At 41.0% G+C, this 15890-nt stretch overlaps 1 protein-coding gene across 1 annotated transcript in view; it reads right to left on the bottom strand.

Moving 5' to 3' along the window:
- FRMD3 (FERM domain containing 3) overlaps window positions 1-15890 on the bottom strand; it is a 309465-nt gene that overhangs the window by 148017 nt on the left and 145558 nt on the right. Inside the window, exon 2 of the mRNA XM_082611517.1 lies at window positions 6353-6457. Coding sequence (XP_082467643.1) covers window positions 6353-6457 — 105 coding nt within the window. The remainder of the gene's footprint in view (window positions 1-6352; window positions 6458-15890) is intronic.

The raw sequence follows: 15890 nt of genomic DNA, 5'->3' as shown, positions 1-15890 counted from the left end.
GAACGCCCTAAAACAAGGGTGCTTTCAGAGATTGCCCCAGGGGTGTGGATTTCCAAACTAAATTTGTTGTCTTTGGGTATGAGTCAGAATAGCCCTTAAGTTAGAAAAGTCAATGACAGTCATGTAAGTGGGTTAAACAGATGCTTAGATATAGGGAAGTTAAAAATCAAAAGCATTGCGTTCAATCTCCCTGAAGTCTATAAATCAAGTCCTGGTATAATTCCTCCACTGGCTGGCTAGGGTTGGGGTACTTCCTCAGTTCTAAGGCACTGGGGGTGACTTCCCTAGCTGGGTTTGGGAAAGAGGGAAGTGTGGAAGAATAAGAAGGGAAACCAGGACAGTGGACATCTCAAACCATAGCCATAGAAAGTAGAATTATGAAACCGAACTAATTATTTCAAAACTTCATCTTTCCAAAGGGAAGTTACCCTAGCACCTGAGCAGAAGTGGTAGAAAGATTATGCTACATTTAAGAAAAAATATCTGGACAAGCCAAGTAAGATCTTTTTCTTCTGGAATTATTGCTTCCAAGTCCTCTAAACTTGTAGTCCCAGCTTCTCTCCCAATAAAATGAGGAGGATACTACCCGCATTTTCTCTAATCTTAGGCAACTAAGATTATATGAGTTATTCAGAAGATAAATGTGGTGGAAATTCAAGAGGACTCTTATTGACCAGTATTCAATCTGTCCCACCCTACATCACATTTTTAAAATAATGGAAATTCTGGGCCCTTGCTATTAAAATAGCAAAATATAGTCATCATTTACTGACTCAGTCCTCACCACTCTCACAGCATATGGGCATGAGACATCTTGTCAAACATATGGTATTCCAAATGTAATAGTGTTAAATATTTAATATTCCACAATGGTGTACCATAAATCAAATTGTGAAGAGTTGTAGGCAAACCACCAACTCCCACAGCAGAGGTAAGTTCCACTTCAGGCTTTCTAACTAACTTGATTTTTTCTTGATTAGCTTTCTATCCAAATAATTCATTGCTTTATTTTCCATTGAGAAAAAGTACACGAGCTGGTAAAACAAAACAAAAACAAAAAACAAACCAATGCTTGTCAATTAATCTCTGCTTAAAACTCTCATGTCAGCATATTGTTGTGTCTTTGAGCCCTTTTTTTAAATCAGGTTCAGGTTTTTTTTTTGGGTTTTCCACAGAAAAACCCAAATGAACTTTTTGGCCAACCCAATAATTATCCAAGGTTCACTTCCTCCCTCTTCTCTCCCCAAAGATCATAATAATGGCTATCCTGCCTTTAAAAGAAGTTATTGTGAACATTGCTAGGTTTTAGACTTGCCAATCATGGCTGTATTTCCTCCTGCAATTGTCTCACCTAGACCTAGCTAATACATAGTAAAAGTAATAATAACAATTAATAATAAAAATAACACATAACATGTACTCCATATATATAATTGTTAAGCATTTACATAGCTTATCTCGAATTCCCATATCAACCTTACATCTAGGTACTGTTATCGATATTAACAATCAGGACAAAGACTCAGAGAAGCTCAATAACTTGGTCAAGATCACACAGCTTTCTAACCAGCAGAGAGGGGATTTAATCTGCATCCTTCTGAGTACAAAGTCCAAGCATCCTTATGAGTACAAAGTCCAAGCCTCTTTCTGAGTACAAAGTCCAAGCCTCTTTCTGAGTACAAAGTCTGTACAGTTTTGTATAGCAACTACTTTGCAATCCATGTGGAAGTTACACTCACACTGTATCTTCAAAATCAAAAGGCTATAACGGCTATATTGTAGGGGAAAACAGAACTATTCAGGCAGCCCTCTAAGCAATTTAGTGAATACATCAGAGAAGATGGTTTTGTTTTGGAGTGGCCCTTATTTTTTCCACTAATCTACTACCTGAGTCTGGACACTAAAAATTAAGGTAAACCAAGTCAAAATATAAAGAACAATGAAGCATATTAACCCAGAGGCTTAAGTTGAAAATATAATTTTAGTCATACAGAAAAGTTGCAGAAATAGCATAACAACTCATTTACCTTAGTATTAGCATCTTATATAGCCATGAGCAATTATCAAAATTAAGAAACTAATATTAACCCAATACTATTAACTAAACTACAGATTTAATCTGGAATTCACCAGTTTTCCCAACTACTACACTTTTCTCTGTTCCAGCATCCAATCCAGGATTCCATATTACCTTAGCTGATGCATCTCTCTAATCTGTGAGAGTTCCCCAATCTTTTCTTGTCCTTCATGACCTGAACAGCTTTGAAGAGTACTGGTAAGTTGTTTTGGAGAATGTCTCTCCCTTTAGTTTGTCTGATGTTCCCTCCAGATTTGAATGAGGTTATACATTGTTGCGAAGGATACCACAGAGACAGAGTGCCCTTCTCAGTGCATGGTATCGGGGAGTCCATGACATTGGTATTTCTTTTTATTGCTGATATTAACCCTGATCGCTTGGTTAAAGTGGTGTCTGCCAAGTCTTTCCACTATAAAGTTATTCTTTTTCCCCTTGTTTCAATAATTTAAAAATACCAGGCTCGGGCTTCCCTGGTGGTGCAGTGGTTAAGAATCCACCTGCCAATTCAGGGGACACAGGTTCGAGCCCTGGTCCGGGAAGATCCCAAATGCTGCGGAGCAACTAAGCCCGTGTGCTACAACTAGTGAGCCTGCGAGCCACAACTACTGAGCCCACGTGCCACAACTACTGAAGTCTGTGTCCCTAGAGTCTGTGCTCTGCAACAAGAGAAGCCACTGCAACGAGAAGCCTGCGCACCACAACAAAGAGTAGCCCCTGCTCCCCGCAACTAGAGAAAGCTCACACGCAGCAACAAAGACCCAACGCAGCCAAAAATAAAACAAACAAACAAACAAAAAACATTTAAAAAAATACCAGGCTTAGGGCAGGAGGGAAGAGGATTCCTTGAGACTGTGCAAATATCCTGCTTCTCCTCAAACTGTTGCCCATTAATTTTAGCATTCATTGATCGATCTTGCCCACAACAATTATTATTTTGGCACTCTAATGGTAGATTTCTATTTCTCTCATTCCCCTTACAATAATTAATTGGAATTCTTCTGTAAGGAAGAGCTGCCTCTTCTCCCCCTTTTATTTATTTATGCAGTTATTTATTTATATCAGTATAGTCTCATTGATATTTATTTCATTCTATGGATTATAATCCAATGCTATTGTTATTTAGTTTTTTTATTAATTAATTAATTTTTGGCTGCATTGGGTCTTTGTTGCTGCGCGTGGGCTTTCTCTAGTTGCAGCGAGTGGAGGCTACTCTTCATTGCAGTGCATGGGCTTCTCGTTGCAGTGGCTTCTCTTGTTGCAGAGCACAGGCTCTAGGCACACAGGCTTCAGTAGTTGTGGCACATGGGCTCAGTAGTTGTGGCTCGCAGGCCCTAGAGCACAGGCTTAGCAGTTGTGGGGCATGGGCTTAGCTGCGCCATGGCATTTGGGAATTTCCCAGACCAGGGCTAGAACCCATGTCCCCTGAATTGGCAGGAGGATTCTTATCCAGTATGCCACCAGGGAAGCCGCCTGTCATTTGTTTTTGAACTCCAATTGTTCCAGTTTTGGTCACTGGCAGTTCTTTCACATCGGCTCTGTGCCTTTCCTAGTGCTCCACATTTTGTTTTTTGAGTAATTTTTTACTTCCTGGTGCCACAAGATGCTCCAAGCTCACCTTGTGATTTCACTACCCCAGCCCTAGAGTCAGCCTTTTCTGCAAGGAGCCCTTCTTCCTATTATTAGAGCATGGTATTTGAAACCAAGATCTGAAGGCTAGGTGTACTTATTACTACAGTGGTGTCATTGCCTCTAAGTCATCTCAGCAGGTGGGACTTGGAAATATATGTATACTTACTAACCCCCCACCCTAATACACACACACTCACACACACACACCCCTTATATTTATTTCTGTATTTATCTATGTATATTAAAAAACATGGTTTCATATTGATACCCCTGATTCTAATTCTAAAGATTTTGCTTAATATTTTATCCAGTATCTCCCCAATGAGAGGGTCAAGAGGAATGAAAAAGGCTTATGCATTTAAATGGTGTCCAGCTATTGTGTGGACTAAGGGTCAGCAAACTATGGCCAACTGCCTATTTTTGTGAAATACTTTCACTGGAAAATGTTTTATTGGAACACAGACACATCCGTTAATTTAGGTATTGTCTATAGCCAGTTTCCACTAGAAATTAATAATTGAGTAATTACAACAGAAGTTTTTTGAGTTACAAAGCTGCAAATATTTTCTATCTAGCCCTTTACGGGAAGGGTTTACAGATCCCTAGTCTAGGCTATGTTTCAAATTTTCATCTGAGAGATGAAATGGAAAGAGTATGGGTTCAGATTCCATCCTTCCTCTTATAATTACTAGCATAGGCAAGCCACTGACTCTGTGCCTCAGTTTCCCCTTCCTTGAAGTGTTTTGGGGAACACTAAAGATCATATGATAAAATTCCTGGCATATAATAAATGTTCTACTAATGGTAGCCAGAGTTACTTCTGCAGGTGGCTTTTTAGAATTTTGCACAAAAATAATCTATTTTCAGTGGTGCTTAGATGACTAATATAGTTCACAGAGTCTGTTTGGCCATGGGGACTCTGAACCATAATTCTAAATTCAAATACTCACTGCATCACTTACTACCCGTGGGACCTTGGGCAAGTAACAATGTTTTTGAGCCTGTTTCTCCCTCCATACAAGGGTAATATATTCATAGGCCATAAGAAATTATGTCTATAAACATCTTTATGCCATGGTCCCCCAAACTGGTCAGGAGACAAAGCTGGGATGAATGCATCAAAATTAGAATCAAGATGTCTAAAAATACATCTTCCTGACCCCTAGCCCCAGGAATTCTGATTCAGGAGGTCTAGAATAAGGTCCACACTTAGGATTTTTAGCAAATACCTAAACTGACTTAGTTGCAGGGCCAGGCCTGGAAATCACTGTTACTCAGTAGTAAACACCACGCAAATTCCCTCCGTGATCTCATGTCAGCTCTATATCCTCACAGTATCCTGCTACCTTCCTCTCACTCAGATAAATGCTTGGCCCATTCAAGGCTTCCTCAAGTGCTCCAGGAAACCAAAATCTCCTTCTTCTGAGCCACTGCATTATATCCCTTTATAGAGGATTAGGTCCTACTGAGAGGTCAATAAGATTCTCCATGTTTCAGAAGATTAATCTATTCCTTCAACATCCTCCTCCTTTACAAAAATACACTCTGAGAGTCTCTCCTTCATGGTATTAGTCAGTAAATACAAAACCAAGAACCAGGTGGGGTTGCGAGGAGGGGAAAAGGGGACAGCAAGATGACCAGAGACACTGGTAAGGAGGAGAGCAAATTAAAGAAGGCAGTCATCCTCAGCTAACCCCTTCACACTTTGCCCTGCTTGTCAGTAGGGCAGGGTAAGAAACACAGGCTGGAGCAGGTACAGGGCCTTTTAACCCATAGCTGGGACCCACAGTAGGGTTGAGGAATGAGAAACCCTAGGTGGTAGGAGCTGGGATGGAGATTCCTGGGGTCTTTTGATGTGAGGGACACGCATCACTGTGAGTTCACACATGCCATACCCGAACACTCTTAGGCTGGTACACTGGGTCAAAAGCCAAGACTCCGCTGCTCACTCTTATGCATCAACAGAGACCAGGAAGGATAGGTGTGTCCAGGAGCAGGAATACAATGGAGGCTGTCAAATTTAGTAGTGCCCAAGGAGCAGCTTGAAAACTATCTTAACCCATCATCCGCCAAAGCTTTTTTTAAAAATGAGGTAAAATTAACATAAAATTAACCATTTTGAAGTGTACACTTCAGTGGCATTTAGTACACTCACAATGCTGTATATCTATCACCTATATCAAGTTTCAAAGATTTTCATCATCCCCAAAAGAAAACCTCATGCCATTAAAACAGTCACTCCCTTGTTCCTCTCTCTACCAATAACTTTTTATAGTGAGGGGTGGATTTTCTCTGTAATGAGATTTTATGTAGCCACTGTTTGAGAAGCTTTGGCAAACTCTGGGTTCAAAGGGCACAAGAACATTCTCTCTTCAACCAGGTGGGAGCAGCTTTCTGGAAAGCCCTAATGTTAAGTTTCCCTTCCCCCTGTCTCATTCAGTCCAGTGGGAACAGTGCCAGATTCTTATACACAATTACACGCACACACACACGTGCGTGCGCACACACATACCCAGGCTGATAAGTTTCATGTGGTCAATAACCATGAGAACAAGTGCACCACAATTGCTCTGAGAAGAACCTATTCAGCACCCCAAAGCCTGAGTGACCGCCCCCAAATGGGTCCAGATAGTGGTCAGCTCTTACCCGCTGCTTCTCTGGGTCCACAAAACGAATGCCGAAGTAGTCCTTCTCCAGCAAGCTGTAGTAGTTGCAGATGTGGTCAATAAGAAACTGCCCTTTGGTCTCCCTCTGCAAAAGAAGCACATTTATGTTTCAGCCAGAGTTTGCCTTGTACATTCATGTCTAAAATGTGCCTCATTCCCTCCAATACGTCTGTGCTAAGACAGATGAATTCACTCACCCTGCTCTCTGGAGCAGGAGCTTCCAAACTCTTAACTGCAATCCACAGTGAGAAATTCATTTTATACTGTGAGCCATTACACACACACACACACACACACACACACACACACACACAAAACCAAAGGAACACCAAAAAGGGGAAACAAAAGGATACCAAACAATACCCTGCCTAGGTGCAACACATTCTACTATGTTCTATTTTATCCTAGTGTATGCCATTTAATTTTTCTAATGCTATTTATGATTCAGAACACTGATTTCACAACTCAATACCTAGTAGAGATCCACAGTTTGTAAAACCACATACAATTCCAAATACAATGCACCTGGCTGCTTGCTTTAACTGCTCATTCAGTCCTCACAACAATCCTGCAAGGAAGGTCCCGTTTTATACCTGAAGAGAGGCTCAGTGGCTTACCCAAAGTCACACAACATGTACGGAGCAAAGTAGGATTTGACCCAGGTCACCAGGCTATAGAATCCAGGCTCCATGCCACTTTGCCTCTCTGGAACATTGGTTAATGTACTGTGACTCTGCTAGAACACAGGGTCTGGATGGTATGGAAATGCAATGAATGTATCAGATAGAACACCCTAACTCCCACCAGGAAAGGTGCAAAACTTGCTGCCTCAGGCCTCACAGCCTCCATATCACACCCATAAATCAACATAGAAAGGCACTGAGGTAGACTGGGGCGGGGAGTCCAGGAGTGGGATTCAGAGACAGGTCTGGGTGACCTTGAGCAAACTCCCCAGCTGTTTCCACATCAGTAAAATGAGTTGGTTAGACTAGATTTCTAAGTTGGCTAGATTATTTTTCCTTCTAAAACTCTATGAGTAAGAGAAGTATTAGCCAAATCTGATTAAGATAAATACCATTACAACAAAACTCCTTAAGAGCAAAGACCCTTCCAAGCCCTCATCAGGACATTTGATAACTTTCTGCTTCAATCAAAGTTGCTGACAGACCCATGGAATGTTTTAGGGATGGAATGTGACCTACAAAAATAAATGAAGAAATCAGAGACATTAAGTGAAGCCACTCTTCCAATCCACTAAAAATAATTTTGGAAGATCAGTTTGGTCTATGCTACCTGATTATCTTTTCTTTAGAAACAACTACCACCAGCTTGGGGAGCTGATGAAAAGGTCATTCGCTGGCCTGGGATGCACCCCACTGAACAAAGGACTGGGGCTTATTAGCACATACTGTGATATGAAGCCTCCATTTTCCTGAAATCACTTTTGAGTATAATTTTGGATGAGCTTTGAACCTTTACTTTCTTTATAAAAGAACCCATTTGACGGGCTTCCCTGGTGGCGCAGTGGTTGAGAGTCCGCCTGCCGATGCAGGGCACACGGGTTTGTGCCCCGATCCCGGAAGATCCCACATGCCGCGGAGCGGCTGGGCCCGCGAGCCATGGCCGCGGAGCCTGCGTGTCCGGAGCCTGTGCTCCGCAACGGGAGAGGCCACAGCAGTGAGAGGCCCGCGTACAGCAAAAAAAAAAAAAAAAAAAAAAAAAAAAAAAGAACCCATTTGACGTAGCTCACAGGGAACAAAACATCAAAATGGAACTTGTTTTTAGATTTCTGTAATTGTTTTTAACCCAGAAGGCTCAAACAACAAGCTATATCTGATGACAGCTAAATTCAATGCCCAGAATATAATCAATGGATATAGTTTCTTTCATAGATTTATTCTGCAACCCATCCATCTTAGAGGCTGCTGCAGGATCAAATCACTGAACCTAACACATGAGTTCATCATTTTATGATTGGATTGCCAAGCTCTCCAAAGCAGAATTTACTATGGTGGACTACCCCCAACATATGCGAGACACACAAGACATGTGGGTTAAGGCAATGCCTTGTAATGACTTGGGACCCTGATTGTGTATGACAGCTACTGTGCCCTGAAGAACATGTAGTACTCCGAAGCACAACAAAGATTATTTTTTTTAATGATTAAACACAGCAACCAATATATACTCAACAGCAATATCTCAGACTACCTAAGATCCTTGAGAGAAGGAAATACCACAGCAGACAATGTAATGACTGGATAATACAACTGCATCTGAAACAGGGGTCAATGCCTTCCACAAAAGCAGGTGAGGCCAGTTCCCATGGGTCCAGGCCACCAGGTGGGTTCCAGGTCTCTGATCCTCAGAGCACCACCCTCAGTCCAGCAATACTGTAGCAAATTCAGCATCACCCGGGAGGGAGCTTGTTGGAAACACAGAATTTCAGGCACTGTCCCAGACCAACCTAACCTAACTTGCATTTCCCTCAGTTATTGATATGCTCATGCAAGTTTGAGAAGCATTGGTCTAGAGGAATTTCCCCAACATGGGAAAAGTGCAAAAATTGTACCTGTCTCCAGAGCCCACTAGGAAAAATGCCCATTTTCCCTTGAGAATTGTCCATTCCTCAACTCAAAAAAATCAAAGGTTTTTCCAGTCTAGAGAACACAAACTGCCCCTGAATCTGTAGGCTGCCAGCCAACCTCATCATCTCGAGATGCTCTATGTCGCTGCTTCGTGCCAAGGAAGCCAGTTTACAGCCTCACGTTCTGCTCTGTTCCACTCCTGCCTGGAGAGCTGGACAATGTTCTTAAGTCATGTAAGTACCTATCATTATCATTTCTGTGCATTAAGCCCAGCTCTTGCACTAAACAAAAGGCCACCCAGGCCCAGTACCAAGAGTTGAAAGAGTTTGTTCAGGTATGTTATGTGAGGATGCAGAAGTCCAGCTGCCAGCCTCACACATCTCACTTCAGGGAAGGAGCTTGGGGGTGAGCACTGGTTCTTCCCCCTACCTCCCACTGCTGGAACTCTGTTGAACTAACCCAAACCCTCCCCTCACTTCCTCCTGGTGTTTCTGAGGGGAGAGGTCATTGTTCACACCCTATCCTGCTACCTAAGCCAGTACCTGGCACACTGAGTGTGATCGAATGAATAAATGGGGCACTGCTTTCTCTCATGAAAAACTTGGGTTCTGGAAACTAACAGTGAGCCTTAGGTAAGACAACACAGTCCTCGTGTTAAAGACTCCTCAAACTTAGTACAATTAGCCAACTTTCACCCTAATCCATCAAGGTCTACACAGAGAAGTGCTAACCAAAGATTTCAAGTATAAGAACTTCTTTTTTAAGGACTTCTTTTTAATGTCAAAATTTTGTTGATTCTCTGACAAGATATTGGTTATATTTCCAGTACCAACTGAAGAGGGGAAAAAAATCAAATAGCTAATATAACTTCCTTAGAGCTGTTACCCAAGTTGTGTTTTATTAATCACAACAGCATTTCACACATGTGGAAAACAATAGGGCACAAATGTGTGAGCAGGGCCTCCTACAGGGGTCAGCTGGATGTTATGCCTCAAGAAAGTGCCTGAAATATAGACTTTTTTTTTTTAACATCTTTATTGGAGTATAATTGCTTTACAATGGTGTGTTAGTTTCTGCTGTTTAACAAAGTGAATCAGTTATACATACACATATATCCCATATCTCTTCCCTTTTGCGTCTCCCTCCCTCCCACCCTCCCTATCCCACCCCTCTAGGTGGTCACAAACCACCTAGCTGATCTCCCTGTGCTATGTGGCTGCTTCCCACAAGCTATCTATTTTACATTTGGTAGTGTATATATGTCCATGCCACTCTCTCACTTTGTCACAGCTTACCCTTCCCCCTCCCCATGTCCTCAAATCCATTCTCTAGTAGGTCTGAGTCTTTATTCCCGTCCTGCCCCTAGGTTCTTCATAACCTTTTTTTTTTTTTTTTTTTTTAGATTCCAGAAATATAGACTTTTGATGCCATCTCTAAATGAGGTTATACAGTCTCAGGGTTGAAAGAATAATTTGTTCACCATACACAGTTAAACTGGTGTCCCAATACTGGCTCTCACCACCTATAGTGCAGCACAGTGAATTGATATTTTTATAAAGACTATACTAAAATATTGTAAATATAGTTGTAATATTTTAATGTGTTAAAAATCTAAACCAATCTAGCCAAGGTGTGGTCTGTGGACAGTGCTGGAATGTAAAATCTTTGTTACCAGTCTTTCATAAGTGGAGAAATTAAGAGTAATTTATTTTATTGTGTTTTCTACAAGTATTAGTCCAAATCAGATCGGGGGAACAAGATCTAGTTCTAGTTTCTCACCACAGACAGTTTGATGTGCTGATCTAAACTGGGCTGCCATGTTTGAGGGTTTGGTTTGGGATTTCTTTACCCCAGAAACCTCAAAGTATGAAGGGGGCTAGGCCCTCTCTCCATCTTCCTTGTCCAGTTTTTGTGGACAATTCTTGGTATGCGTGTGGATCCCTGAACTCCTTGCAATAATCCCACATTCTCTCAGCGTTCTCTCCCACAGACTGGAAAGGAACCTAATTTTTGTAATCACAAACCAGACTACTTTTCAGAAAATCCCATCTCTCCTCCCCACCCCAAAGCATGTATTAGAAAGCCTTAAGCAAGTCATGAAATCTCTGAGGCTTAGTTGCTTCTTGTATGAAAGGGGAATAACAATGATAACTTCCAAATCTACCCCACCATATTATTTTGAGGCTCATTCACATATTTGTTAAGCATCTATTATACAGCAGGTATTGGGATAGGAATTAGAGAAAAATAGTGAGCAAAACACAATTTACAATCTCATAGACCTTAAAACTCTGTGGTTTGTAAAATGTGAAAGCATTTTTGCAAACTGCAAAGCACTAGTAAGTTGTCATTATATTAATTATCGTAATCTTAAATCTTTGTCTCGAGTTTCAAAGATCAAGATATAAAGAAGTTAAGAGGAATAGTGTTGACCTCCCAGAACTGGCCTCTGTGGGTGAGAAAGTGAACAAAGAGACAAAGAACTCATTATTTTTGCTTAACTCCTCTTGCAGCCAATTGCTGGTGATTCATTTACTTCAACTCCCTGGTTCAATGGCAAAGCTAAAATAACAATAAATTTGTGCTTAAAGAAAAAGAACAAGCAAAGTCAACTGGCTAAGTCAGCCATGGCTTATCTTCAATGAAAAAGTATGGCAGATTTTAATCCTTAATTCCTAAAACACTAGGTCAAGATGTTTGTTTGTTTAGCTGGAAGTATTCCTTTTTTATGTAAAAATTTTTAAAACTTTTATTGAAATATAGTTGATTCATAGTGTTGTGTTAGTTTCAGGTGTACAGCAAAGTGATTCAGTTATACGTACATATATACATATATATATTCAAGACATTTTCATACCTTTTAGATATTGGTTAAATGAGGAAAAGAGTACCAACCCCCAAAATACTTAATGTGTTGCTATAAACTAACACTTAGAGTTTGAAAAGGTAACTTCAGGAATGACGGTTTCAACATAATAATGATAATTACTATATATTAAACACTGTACACCAAGAACTGTGTTACATACTTGCATTTAATCTCTGGATAACACACTGAGGTAATTCATGTCCTCCCCATGTTACAGATATTTTAAAGGAACTCAGAAAAGTTAAGTTTGTTTGTAAGTGTGTCAAACCCAGGTCCAACACAGTACCCAAGCAGTTGTAGGAACTCAGTTTTCCTATCTGACCCCTATTCTCTATGTGGAGACAGAAGAAAAACAACAACATGAGGATTTGGGAACAGTATCAAGTGCCCCAATTCCTAGAATTTGGACATTGGCAGGAAGAAGCACTGGGTTATCAACCACCACACCAGACCTAGAGAGACGCAGTTTTATAAAATACAAACCACTTTATCATAGATGTCATTGGTTAATTGTCCAGCATCCATACACCCCTTTGTCTTTCCTAATAGAACCCAGATTTTGTTCAGGTATACACATATGTGTGCACACACCTAATACATATATACACACACAGGTAGATGCAAAGCCCATGAGCCTCAGGAAACTATAACCCACCCCTACCTCCAGGGCTCAAGCTCAGCTGGTATAAGGGTAATCTCATCCATCTTGTCTGATTGGCTCAGGAAAGGACACAGGACCTAGTTTAGGCCAATGAGACACGAGAAGAATTGACCACATTTTCTGGGATGGCTCTTGTTTACTCTTCTGAAAGAGCTTATGGAAGAGACTTTCTGTTCTCTCTGGATGATGTGACATAAAGGTGTGAGGCCTTGAACTGCTGCAGCCATTTTGAAACCAGCTTGGGGATGAAGGTAACACTGGGTGAAGCCAAAATATTTACAAGGAAAGTGGAGCTTGTGTTTCCAGATTATCAATCATGAAGCTTACCCTAAGTGTGAACTTCCAAGGATGCCAACAAAATTCCTTGTTTTTTCAGCCAGTACAAGTTGATTTTTCTGCTTGTTGCACCCAAAATGTTGACTCTGGAGAGAAGGTAAACCAGTGCTTCAGGCCAAGTAGGAGAGCACAGAAAGGACAATAGTGCTGGTGTGAAACACAATTAGAGGTTATTGACTAATAAACCAGAGAGCTAAGTCCATCTACCAATAGGTTCTATTGGCCAGCACAGTGTTTTTGTATCTTTAAATTGGGAGACTGCACATGAAATCTGGATGCTGGCTGCTCTTGAAAAGGTGGAGGGTCTGGAAACTAGGCCATGAAGGTCTGCTGAGCTCAGGATTGGCTGCCCCTTCTGGAGGCGGGGGTGGGGGGAGTTGGGGGTCTTGCATCCGTTCTATCATCTTCCACATCTTCCACTTCGCTTACTTCCCTGATCCCCAGAGGAATTTGAGTTTACAACCCTGACCTGAGGCAAACTAGAGGCTTTCGAAAGGGTTCCTTGAAAGAGTTTTCCTTGGAACTGCTCAGAAGCACCCTCACAGCCAGAAAAAGTCCTCAGTGGACACAGCTTTGAGTTGCCCTCTGAGGCCATCCAGCCACTGAAATCCTAGGACCTTTGAGGGAAGAAGGGTCCAACATAGACCAGACTTGAGGGAGGATCACTGAGATGAGGGGAGCAGCCAATGGTCTGAAGAATGAGAGCACCAACCAGGACGCTGGAAACAGTTCATTTTGGGGCTGGTACTGTGCCCCCAGGAACCCTCTCTGAGAAACAGAAGTGGGGCTGCCAGACTTAGTTTTCTAGTAATAAAAGTTGTGAGGTTCTTGTTCAAAGGGCCCTTTTGTCTGGCACTCTATGTTTGCAGGAGTTGCTCTTGAAAAGGGGCAGCCCCCATGGATGCACATTTAAGGAAGAGCAGACTTGTCAGTCTCTGCTAAGTCTTCTACCTGGGAAGGAAGAATCCAATTCCCATCTGGATACCTAGAAGCTCCAAGTGGGGCCTCTAGACAGTTATAAGGCCTGAAACAGCAACTGAATACTCATTTTGCTGCCAGGAGCATGTCTTCTAGGGACAGGTGGTTGCATTTCTTGCATGAATTAAGGGCTTCAATCCATTCACCTTCACTGACAGATGAACAAAGAATAATAATGAGAAACTGGCAAACTAAGTAGTTCTGCTTCTATTGACAAGAATAAGCATTTGTTAATTTAAGAAAGATTATGGCTTGATTGAATAACATAAAAATGCTCTGTTTATATCTGTGCTTAAAAAGTTCAAGCATATTTATGTAAATTCATACTTTTTGTTATGGTGGGCACCACAGCTTTAACCAAAACAGAGCAACACTTTAGAAAGAAATTAGCTTTTATAATTGGAATTTAAATAGCAAGTGATATTTCACTTTGTTAATTGTTCCTTCCCATTGCAGCCATAACTGGTATTTAATATTTGGCTGTGACATATATTCAGAAAATTGCATCATCCTCAGACAGTGAGGAAAGAAGTAATATTAAAGCTTTTAAAATGGGGAGAAATGTAAAGGAAAAAAAGAATAGCGGGATCTCTCATGGTTCAATCTGTGGTTCTCACACAGAAATTAAAAGTTGTTTTGATTTGTGTTATTCAAATATTTTCAGATGTATGAAAGGTAAAACCAAGGTTTCAAGAAGCTGGAGCACCTAATTCCAAATACACATCTGCTTTATAGTAATAATCAGTATATTATGGCTAAGATAATTAGGAAAATATAGGCTAGATCAATTAAAGGCATTTTTGTGGACAATACATATTCATAAGGTGGGGGAAGCAAAGGCATGGTTATGACTGTAGCAGTGACTGAAAAGCTAGAAAATAGCAAAACAACTACCAAAGCCAGACATTTACTGGGGGGAAAAACCAATAATTGCCTGAAAGTATCTGGCTAAAAAAATACAGGCAAGACACAAGTGGTCACCTAGACCCACCAGGGTCTTTGGTAGAAAGTCAAAACCAACTGCCTATCCCAGTTCTATGGTAGCCTGTACACACTCTGAGGAGACAGAAATAGACTGCCATCCTCACAGCTAGAGGCTTAGTGGTATCAAGGCTGGGGAAGATAAAGGGGCCCTATGGAAGAAAGACAAAGAAACAGTGCATCTACACAAGGTAAAGCAGCCAGAATGGGTTGGCCAATCCATTGCCCAAGTCCTGACTGGTGTCTTCTGAAGGAGTGTCATATGGCTAAGCAGGCAGAGTGGTTTGGAATCAGTAATGCTTCCATCTCTTTGTTTTTCTTCTGGGTGTTTTCCACCTCGGTTACCTCTCCAGTGTTCCACAGCTTTCATCCTAAAGGATGGCTTCTGTGTCTGTGCTCAATCAGAGGGCCGTTTCTATTCTAACTGGCACACAGATCCATCCCAATGTTTGGGGAATCATATTTGACATGTCAGCTGTTCTTAGCAATTTCTGCCACTGCTCAGTACTCAAAAGGTTCTTCCTTCCACATCTTTTATTCTTCTTCCTATATCAGGGTGTAGTGCCATTGCCAAGCCCAATTCTTGAAGGTACTCACCTCTGAATAATTTTAGGGTTTTCCAACTCCAAACCTTTCCACAATTTCGAAAAGTGTTTTTTTAAAAAAATCTCATGCTGAGGACTCAAAGGCTCAGAGAGCCTAATTAACTTATTCAAGGTCAACACAACTAGAAAGTAGCAGAGTCAGTATTTAAACTCAGGTCTGCTTGATTTGGTTATTATAGCCAATGATTAAAAAGAAATAAGATCCTTAACTTGATAAAGAACATCTTATAGCTAACATCATACTTAATGGAGAAAAACTAGATGCGTTAAACCTACAGCTAACATCGTACTCAATGGTGAGAAACCAGATGTTTCTTCACTAGGATCGAGAACAAGGCAAGGATGTCCCCTCTCACTACTTCTATTTGACAACATGCTGAAAGTTCTAATTAATGCAGTAAGATAAGAAGAAAATAAAAGATTGGGAAGGAAGGAATAAAACTGTCTTTATTTGAAGATTAAGTGATCATCTATGTAGAAAATCCAAAAGAAAAGACAAA

Source organism: Mesoplodon mirus (assembly GCF_964341445.2).
Source record: "Mesoplodon mirus genome assembly, chromosome: 1".
NCBI classification, from domain to species: Eukaryota; Metazoa; Chordata; class Mammalia; order Artiodactyla; family Ziphiidae; genus Mesoplodon; species Mesoplodon mirus.
Note: the sequence above shows the minus strand (reverse complement) of the source record. Positions and strands in the feature narration are given on the sequence as shown.